The 10,643-nt window shown below is 38.2% G+C and overlaps 1 protein-coding gene across 1 annotated transcript; it reads left to right on the top strand.

Annotated features, from left to right (window-relative positions):
- Positions 1 to 1,407: 1,407 nt before the first annotated feature.
- SNRPD1 (small nuclear ribonucleoprotein D1 polypeptide) lies at positions 1,408 to 10,115 on the top strand. Its single transcript, XM_072412018.1, has 4 exons — positions 1,408 to 1,573; positions 1,751 to 1,827; positions 9,512 to 9,703; positions 9,876 to 10,115. The coding sequence occupies exons 1-4, from the start codon at positions 1,560 to 1,562 to the stop codon at positions 9,950 to 9,952; spliced, it is 360 nt and encodes a 119-aa protein (XP_072268119.1). The 5' UTR covers positions 1,408 to 1,559; the 3' UTR covers positions 9,953 to 10,115.
- Positions 10,116 to 10,643: the final 528 nt, after the last annotated feature.

The raw sequence follows: 10,643 nt of genomic DNA, 5'->3' as shown, positions 1-10,643 counted from the left end.
TTGTAAACAATAGGGCTAAAATCAGAAATCACAGCACAATGGGAACAAACCTATAACAATACTACAAATGAACCAAGGGGTTGTGTAGAACAGTGGCAGCAAATCAACATGAGTGAAGGAAAACCACAGCTTATTCAGCCAAATGTCAGACTAAAATAATAAATAAAAAACATGACCATTCATAAAAGGAATACTTACATAATACATTCAAATACCAATATTTGATAATATGACTTTGAGAATGCGACAAAGGCAATGAGGGGGATTAAGCACCAGGTTGGAGTGGAAACCATGCATATATTTGTACTAAAGATTCATTGATAAAATCTTAAACATTGAATTACAATAAATTGTAAAAAAAAAGGGTAAAGAATTGTATCCTAAAGTAAAATTTTAATTCTGCAAACAAAATCAGGCAGGATCATTATTGCAGAATTGATAGGTGATGTCCTATCCACAATAAATCACACTTACCTTCCTGATCGCTGCTTTTATTCCCTCAGGGCTGCCAGGACTGAATGAACTTTCTATGCTTATGTAATTCTGGCCAATATAGATGGATGAAGATCGGAGCGAGGAAAAGGAAGAAAATGATGGCACTCATGATGGGTGTATTTAAAAAATTGTGATCAGGCAGGTAAGGTAAGGGACATTTTCTCTCCCTTTTTCAAAAAAGTACCTGCATGATCACAATTTTTTTAAGGATTTTAGTTCCTCTTTAAGGTGAAATCGGATTTATATGAGATGCTGCTCTCTGCCCATTTTTGTTTATGCTCTGCTAATAGCATAGGCCTTAAAGTAAACTAAGGAACTGTTCAGACTAACAATATTTTACCATGGTGGTTACTGCCCCTGGGATCCTACTGTGAAGAATGAGGTGCCCAAAGGTGGTAGCAAACCGTCATGCCATGCTGTCAAACGGTTCCTTTTTTTTGCGTGTGTGGGAATTGAGAGTGACTGTAAAAAAGGCTTGTAAAAGCCATCAGAGGCAGCTTGTCAACAATGCATATAGTATCAAAAAATAAATAAAACAGGAATGCTCTGTGCTGCAAGTCAAATAGGAAGATAATGAACCAACTTAGTCAAATTTTACCCTTTTTTGGCACGATCTAAATAAATAGAATATAGATTGGGAACTAATAATTAGCTCCTTATTTCTCTGAACACCTTCCTCATGAAACTCATTTAACTAGGATGAATATAAAAATACATAGTTTTCTAAAGATGTACTTCTTACAAATTACAGCTTAGTAACAATTGTGTATTATTTTCTTCATTCAGGTTAAACGTATCACTCTTCGATTGCTGAGTCAGAAATCTATACAACAATGGCCTCCAGAAAAACACATGCAGACATGTACAGTTATAAATCGTACACCTAGCGATGCAAATTCACAACTTCCGCCTAGTTCACTTCCGGAGCATCTCTGGTTTCCGCTTTGTTTTGGAGTTTATTTGAACGTTGGCGATTTAGCATACAATTTAAACTTTATCACTAAAGGTGTAAATCCGTTTTGTCCTGTGTTGCGGAGATTGCGGTGTATTCTTTGTGAGCAGTCATGAAGTTGGTAAGGTAAGTGAGTAAAACAGGCGGATGGAGGTGGATTTTTTTTTACGGCGGGAATAAGGTCTGTAGCGCTTCTTTCTGCTTTTAGTTTCTCGGGACAATTAGAATGAGACAGCGCTTGGCGGGTGGGTTAACCTTTGAATCGCTTGATAAACAGAGTTGACCACATTATTTTCTTTACAGGTTTTTAATGAAACTGAGTCATGAGACGGTAACCGTGGAGCTGAAGAATGGGACTCAAGTGCACGGCACTATCACAGGTGGGAATTCAGTTTTGTTACCGGCTAGTATTAGTACATTGGTATACTTTAAACATTGGCTTTTTGGTTAGTCCTTATCTGAAGATTCATAAACTTTTTTTTCAGTAGCTTTGCATCAAGAGTGTCAAATATACATATTTCCTTTGTTCTCTTTGTATGCAATGCACCCACCAAGCTGGGGATAGATTAGCCCATAAAGAAAATGGCAGCCCCCTTATCCTCGATTTAGGAATTTATTTACTAGGCATAAACATGTCCTATGATGATTATTATTACATATTATTATTTATATAGTGCCAACATGTGTTATGCAGTGCTTTACAAACCCCATAGTCATGTCACTAGCTGTCCCTCAAAGGGGCTCACAATATAATGTCCCTACCTCAATCATATGTCAATAACACAGTCTAGGGTCAATTTTTTAGGGTCAACCAATTAACCTTTTTGGGTTGTGGGGGGAAACCCAGGCAAACATGGGAAGAACCTGCAGACTCCATGCAAATAGTGTCCTGGCCGTGATTCGAACCTGGTACCAGCGCTGCAAAGGCCAAAATGCTAATCTCTTAGACACTATGCTGCCCACAAAAATGATACCCAGTAGCAGAATTTTCTGATTGATTCAGGTTAATTTAACCTTTGTAGTGTCTTCTGCCTCCTAATTTTTACTTGGGGATGCCACAATTTTTGCTAATCTTTCACTTCTGTTGGCATTTTTCCCTTGCATTTAAAGAACTAAGGGAACCCCTGGCAAATATATCAATATCCACAGCTCACAGGACATGTTCTGTCAGGTCATGGGAAGAATGCGTCTTGCATTGCACAAAGAGCTAGAAAGTTCATTTTTGTGTAACTGACCTGAGAGTCACATATTGCTCGATGCTCAGGCATCACCTAGCAGCCTCTGGAGGAACCCCAAGGGTACAGTGCACCCTGGTTGATAAACATTGTTCTAGAATGTAAATGTTGGTCACTTTGAAAAGATTTTCTTTTATTGAGCCCCTTTGACAGCTAGTGACAAGACTGTGGACTTCAAAAAGTGCTGCGTAATGTCAGCGCCATATAAATACTAGTTACCAATATTTTTTTGTGTCTTTAAATGTGTGGGAAATCTCCCTAAAGTATGCAGACAGCAAAGTTAACTTGATGAGGGGGTTTAACGTTTCCTTATTCTGTACAAGGCTCAAAAAAATTGCTTGAGCGCACGTTAAATCATTGTCAGCCCACACATATACAGTTTGCTTGAGTGGTGCTTGTAAGCTGTTTAGATGCCCTTCAGAAGAAATTCAAAGTAACAATATCTGTGTTTGTTTGCAGCTGCTCATACCACTGCTGTACTCTTTACCTGCATTTCTTTGTATACACTGGTTGGTTAATGTAAAAAAATTGCTCAGGAAGAGTTTCCTTTTTCACCACTGTCATTTTGACAACTAGGTTGCAAGCCAACTTTACAAGGTTTGTGAATGTGATCATCACTGTTTAAATCTTGAAACAAAAGACAACATGTTAGGCTGGATCTACACGGACGGTTTTTAAAACACATGTAAACGTTCCTACCACATTTATATCCGTTTTTTGCATTTTTACAAGCTAAAAGACTTTTTTACTAAAAAACTTATAAACGCTTTTATAAAGAATACATGCTACTGTACAGTTATATTACGTTTCAGTTTTAAAACATTTTTAACAGATTTTTTTTTTATTTAAAGTTTATTCTAGTTATGGTAGTTAACCATTTAGGGGGTGTACCCTAAGGCTGATAAAATGGTGGATCACATCTATGTACCCATATTAACCTAAAAGAAGGTATTGTCAGACAAATTACTGAAATAAAATTGTTACAATATTAAGGGTTAGGCTAACATGTAAGATATTTCTTGTGCTACAGTAACATGAATATTGAGTTGGCATGAGATGAAAGAAATTACTTACTTTTCTTCATATTATTAGTTGTGACGGATTGGCCATCAGCAGGCCGCAGAAGGACTCATGCTGCTGGTCGTCAATCCTTATATGGGTTAAAACAATGAGGGGAAGTGCAGTGCGTATGTAATTACGCGCGCCTGCACAATTGAATTGGATGTTATTCTGTATGGACATTTCCGCCCACATTCTAGTAGTACCATATTAGGTGAATATAAAACGTTTAGTGTGGGACTTCCTCTCACAGTTTAAAAGGTTGTTAGAATGTGATTCCGCATGCGCATAGTAGTGTTTCAAAGGCAAGTGGAATAAAGCTTCCACTTATCTTCTCAAATCGCGTATTTTAAAGGGAGCCTTGAAGTCCCTCCTATTGGGAGGTTCTGTTTTTACTTCATGAATTTTAATTAGTCTAGTGCCACCTTCCCCAGTTACTCGGATCGGAACCAATTTTAGTTTTGATCGGGCTGGTCCTGGGCATTGAAAAACAGCTGGTGCCCAAACAGGGGTGGGAGTAATTCCACACACCCGAAAGAATATCGGGTGTTTTACCAGTGCGTCCATATAGATATGGGCGCTTCCATTCCCCATAAGGGCAGAGGCTAGAGAATTGTTATAACAGGGAATACAAGGTGGTATAAAATGATTCACTGTATTGTGTTGAGCTTAATTGATTCTGTATCTGGTTTGTGAATATTTGTGATCTAATGTCTATCATAATGATACTTAGGGATTATAATTAAACCTACGATGTATTATATGACCAAAGCAGATAAGAAAGATATAAAATCTTCAAGTGCTATTGCTAATAATATTTATATGAATAGTCTAATGTGCATTTTATACAGCAATAATCCTATTTAAAATACTAGATTTGTCATGATTGGACAAATTTTTATACTTTTTGAACTTATTATATCCAAAGGTATCAAGATTACCCATATAACACGGTTACATATATTTCGTAAACATGATTTTCTAAATATACAACATAAGAGTGATAAATACATAATTCCAAAGTGCACATCTTAATTCCACATATTTTGAGCGTATGCTTGGTTAAATATATTGCAATGTTGTATCTAACAGTAACCAATATAATTCTTATGTATTAAAACTATATAGTACCGTATAAACAGGCTTGATATCCTTGATCATATGTCAACATGAAAAACATATTAAATTAAATAATCATATTGTCAACACAGCATATTCCTCTAGTGCAGGTGCAGTGGTAGTGATTTAGGATTGGAGAGTATGTATATAAAGGTAATTAAGGATGGCTCTGGAGATTTTTTTTATGTGAATGAGAGGGTATCAGATGTGATATTTAAAAAGTTGCTATTCTGTTTATTCAATCTAGTATTTTATAAGAATGGTTTAAATTGTGTATGACTTGTGTATGCATGTTCAAAGATTTCTTTTTCGGAAAGTTCTTTGTCTTCCCCACATAACAGTCACATTTGCATGTAAGTAAGTAATTAACCCCAGTAGTCGCACAGTTCACATGATGTTGAGTTTTGTGTATGTTGTTATTGGGAAGTACAGTTATTCTATCTTCTTTAATCCTTTGACATTGTGAGCATTTGCCACACCTCCTGGAGGTGGCCTTGATGTTTCCAGGGGTATATTCCCACGATAATGACTGGACACCAAGGTGTCCTTTAGTGATGGGGATTTACAAAATGGCATACTAGGTCTTGATGGCAAAAAATTTGCCATGTTTGGATCTCCTAGTAAAATGTGCCAATGCTTAGATAGGATATTTGAAATAGTATTGTGTGGGTTATTAAATGTGAAGATCATCAGCTTTGCTGTTTCTCCTGATGTAGGTTGCTTATTCTGAAATAGTAAATCATGACGTTGGGACATTCTTACTTTGTGATATGCTTTCTTAAGTAAATTCCTACTGTATCCTCTTGACCCCCCTAGCGTTCTAATTCTGTCAGTTTTTTGATGCAAAAAGTGATCCTATTTTTTTTGCATAGAAATTTTTCTTTATATTGTGGGCCTGTAATTCTTAGGATTAACTCCCAGGTATATTAGTTATATTTATTATATTATAATCATAAATTATAATATAGTACATAATTATAAATCATAATTATAAGAAGTAATGAAATAGTCCACAACAATGTAATTTATCAAAAAAATATATATATATATATATATATTTTATCTAATATTTCTCACTGAAATTTTCCAAACAAGGGTGCAATATTTTTGATAAATAATATAAATTAAATGCAGATTTTAGAGAAAAAAAAATTAATTTTTTGTAGAGATCCCGGGTGTGGTAGATTTTGAAGCAGGGTGCTGCACAAGTCCAACATCACAGTCGGGACAGTAGACCCTGGTTTCCTTGCGTTTCTTCCTTCCTCTGTCATCGGTCTTTGAGCAGCAAACCACGCACATCCTTGTGGATGCTGCCTTTTTCTAGGTTGGTGGGATGTATTCAGTGAAGTGACGACCAGTCAGGCGTTCTAGGTTGACAATGGTGGAAGCACGACGCCCAAGTAGAAGTTGTCAGTTGTGACACAGTAGCCCTGATCTAGCAATGGCTCAATGAGGGATAGCACTGAAGCTGTTGCCAATCCATAATTGGCTGTATCTGGGGTTGAACTGTGTCCCTTATCTGTTGTACAGTATTGTATTCCAGATATATGCTGTGCGAATCCTCATCTGGCTACAAGTTTTCACGCCAAATCGTGCCCTCTTTGACGCACTGTACTGCACCCAGCTGAGCCTCCCCTTGTAAGCCATAAGACTTTTGTCAATGCTGACATCTCTTTCTGGCACATAGGTTTGCTGAACATTTTGTACAATCATCTGGGACACTTCACAAATTTTCTTCAGTTTTGGTGCAGGATGGGTAGTATCATCAAATTCTTCACTGTTTGCGAAGTGCAGGTACTTCATTATGTGGGAAAAGCGGTATTCTGGCATGACTGTGCCAAAGAATGGAGTGGTAATCATTTTATTTTTGGACCAGTACCACTTCTGCATGGGTTTGCCCACAACTTTCTGTAGGATCATCAAGCCCAAAAACAGCCAAATGTCATCTTTGGTCACAGGTTCCCACTCTCTGCTTCTTCCAAACCTCAGGTGTGGAGCACCTTGTTGTCCAGCGTACCTGCATAAAACAAAATAAAAACGGTAATTTAGGATATGTTCTTTTATAGTGTGAAGGTTGCAAGTAATATGTTAGCAAACACAGAGCAGCATATATGTCTGCACAGAAAAAAAATCAAAAAAGTTAGCTAACACAAAGCAGCATACATGTTTGCATAAAAAAATTTCAAAAAGTTAGTAAACACAAGAGCGGCTAACCTGTTTGTCCCCGCAACAATTTTTTCTATAACTTCATCGGTCAAAAACAACTTCAGGTATGCCAGGGGGTTGTGGCATTCAGCCTCAATTTTCATCCCAGGTGCGCCGGTGAATTGGAAATCTTGGCGGTGCTGCCTGCTCCACATCACGGTCAAAGGAGCACCATGTGCGCACAGCACTGACCTCAGGTCCAGAATCGTCGCTCAGTTCACTTTCTCTGATGACAAATTTCCTGGTGAATCACTATCACTCGATTCCAAAAGAGACTCCAAATCGCTATCTCTGCTTTCAAATTCCTCCAAAACAGCGCTTGCGCCGGCGAGATGCCTTTTGGATGCCATGTGGCATCTCCAGCAATCAGTCAGGAACAATCAAGGTCAAAGACAAAGTGATGAAATGATCCATTCAGGAAGTGATTTATAAGCCATCAGAAGGTCAGATCAAGGTCAGGGCTAACAGTGGGCAAAATGTAAACTTAGGACGCTGGACAATGATGCTTGGTGCACTAAAATGTGTTTTTTTTTTTTTTTTTACCTTATTGTGTGTTTTTATGTGTTTTTACTGTAATCCATCACTCCACCGCAATCAGCCGGAAGATGTCACATTCTGCCGGGTGATGCGGTGGGGATGTCCCGCCTCGCTCACTCCACTGCAACCACCAACGAAGCTGCTCGCATCACCCGGAGGCTGTGAGCGTCACAATATCCGGGTGATGCGAGCAGCTATAGTAAATTTTGGGGGTGATGCCAGCGAGAAATCGGCGCTTGCATCACCCCTGGAATTTACTATTGGTGATCGCATCCACAGTTAGATGTGGTGCACCATGCAGAAAACATGCATGGTGCATGACATCTAACTGCGGATGCGAGCAGCGGCGTTGCAGTGACCCGGGCAGCATTTAAAAGTAGATTACTCGGTAATCTGCTTTTAAATGTCCCTTCTGGCCATGCCCCCGACGAAGAGGCGCCCCAGCATCACAATTGGTTGAAGAACCAGTTTCTATTGTCCTCTACCGCTATCATTAGGCATGCTTTCAACAATCATTTATCGGTCTCCGTCTTTAAAGTGGTCTTATTACTGACAGATTGTTCTGGGGGAAAAATTAATGCTTTCCTGGTTGGTGTTCTTATCTATGTGCCTTAACTACTAAACTGCTGATTCAGGAGTATGATGCTCAGGTGATCATCTGATTGTGCCACAGTTGGCTAGAATGCTTGTGGCAGATTTGAGACTAAAACCAAAATATTGACTTCAGCAATGGCCGTTTACATAATTTCCAAGACTATGTGCGCACGTTATACTTTTTTATCATTGGAAAGGATCTTTTACGATCCTTTCCAAGCACAAAAGACTAGCACATACATGTACATACAGCACCATTCTGCTCTATGCAGAGGGGAGGGGGGAGAACGAGCGATTGTCACCCCGCTGCGTTCTCTCCTTTTCACTTACAATATGGTCATTTGTGTATCTGCCAGGACAGATCCATAAATAACGCTGAGCGTGTGCTGTACACACCTCAGATTCTTCTATAACAGCCCCGAAGCGATAATCAGACGAGAATCAACTTGTGTGTGCATAGCTTTAGTAATAGGTCTGTTTTAAAAAAATCTGTTTCACTACTTGTTCAAAATATGTAATTTCTTTAGTTCACTTTAGTTCAAGGTTCACTTTAGTCAAGGCTACAATGTTGAGTTGATTCTCGTTGCACTGAGATAATTAAAGAATGTTAAAGCAGAAGTAAACCCAAAACAAAAAATCACACTTACATTTCCATTGGGTCCTGCGTCGTCCCTGTATCTGTCCCGCCGCAGAGGGATCACTGGGTGCCCACATCTTCGTCCCTTCTTCCTGCGCCACCTGATCTCGCCCTGCACAGGTGTGTGATTGGGTGGCATAGATTAGGAAAATTATTTTTAAAAAAAAATGTTTTCCCTATTGATGAAAGGGCTTCTGCGCATGCCTGAGAGCAGCCAAGAGTCTTCCTGGATGCGTGACGTATGTATCCCGAGAGGCTTTGCGTTCCCATTCATTCTTGATCACCTAGGCAATCAAGCATTAAAGGGGGCGATTTTAAACTTAGTCCCATCCCTTACCCGCTTTTTATCCCTTGGTTTAATACAAATACACATAATCCATGTACTTTCTATCAAAGAATTGATAATTATATTATATGTTTCCACTTTGTACTAATTGAACTTGCTTCACAACCAATCCAGGTCCTGAAAATTGGTTGGTGACAACTAGCCAAAAGCACAGTTTACTATAGATCTTTTTTTTTTTTTTTTTATTAATATTATTTAGTTTGAAATAATAAGGCTGGTATTTGCAGTTAGTTTTTTTTTTTAGTGGCCCTAAACTGATTTAGAAAACAGTTTAAAGTTTACAAGTGTCTTTGTTGGACTTATAACTTTCTCCTATTTTCTCTTGCTTTCAGGGGTTGATGTAAGCATGAATACACACTTGAAAGCTGTCAAAATGACTGTAAAGAACAGAGAACCTGTTCAGCTGGAAACCTTGAGTATACGAGGAAATAATATCCGATACTTTATTCTACCAGACAGTTTGCCCCTTGATACCTTACTTGTTGATGTTGAACCAAAAGTTAAGTCCAAGAAAAGAGAAACTGGTAAGTATTGGCTTCATTATTTTTTGAAAGACTGTTTCATGTTCCTATTTTTAAATTCTGTATGTTGGCTGTTTTATGAAGCATATTTGAGCTACAACTATCAGTAGAATCTGCTATTTAGTGGTGGCAGTAGTTTTTTAATCTAGGAACCTAATTAGACTTTCACCATCAGTTGCAGGTCGTGGCCGAGGAAGGGGTCGTGGCCGAGGAAGAGGTCGTGGGCGAGGAAGAGGAGGACCAAGGCGATAGTGATACAAAGAAAATTAGTTTCATGAGAACGAGAAATATCATTTTGTACAGATTTTGTTAAATTTTAATGAATGATTGTTAAACTTGTACTCGGCCATGCTGTGGTTTTCGGTCCATTAACTTTTTTTTTTTTTTGGAATAAAATATCAAAGCTTTATAGACACCATTTCTCAAGTTTGAATATCGCACAAATACAAAAAAAACATTTTCCTCCATACAAAAATACAAGATTGGATATTTATTTTTGTTCAAGACGCAAACTTTTTGCAAAGGGAACTTCTTTTTTTTGTTTTTGTTTTTTTGTTTTGTTTTGTTTTGTTTTTCTTTCTTTCTTTGTTTTGATTCTACAAAGCTGCACTGAAATTGATAACGACAGGGTAGCTTGGTTACAATGCTTAGTGCATGCCTGCTAGTCCCTCGCATTAACCTCCCTACTTATTGCCAACTTCTTTCTGCTGCAGTGTTTGTGCACACTAACATGATGCTCTGTGAGTTGTCAACTCATTTATGGCCAGCACTACTTTTTTGAAACAGACTATTAGGCAACAAGTGTACAATTAAGTCATAAAGTTGATGGAAACAGGGAAAGTGTAAGAATTTTAAGTGACTTTGACAAGGGACAAAATAAGTCTAGACTACTCGGTCAGAGTACCATTAAAACAGCAGGTTTTGTAGTGTATTACCAGTATAG

The sequence above is a fragment of the Pyxicephalus adspersus genome, chromosome 5 (assembly GCF_032062135.1).
Source record: "Pyxicephalus adspersus chromosome 5, UCB_Pads_2.0, whole genome shotgun sequence".
Taxonomy (NCBI): domain Eukaryota; kingdom Metazoa; phylum Chordata; class Amphibia; order Anura; family Pyxicephalidae; genus Pyxicephalus; species Pyxicephalus adspersus.
This window is presented reverse-complemented; position numbering and strand designations above follow the sequence as displayed.

Bases quoted from the DNA above. Each gene is read 5' to 3' on its own strand.
- SNRPD1 (XM_072412018.1), top strand. The intron at 1,828-9,511 runs GTGGGAATTCAG...TCTTGCTTTCAG, and splicing joins AGTGCACGGCACTATCACAG to GGGTTGATGTAAGCATGAAT. The intron at 9,704-9,875 runs GTAAGTATTGGC...TTTCACCATCAG, and splicing joins GTCCAAGAAAAGAGAAACTG to TTGCAGGTCGTGGCCGAGGA.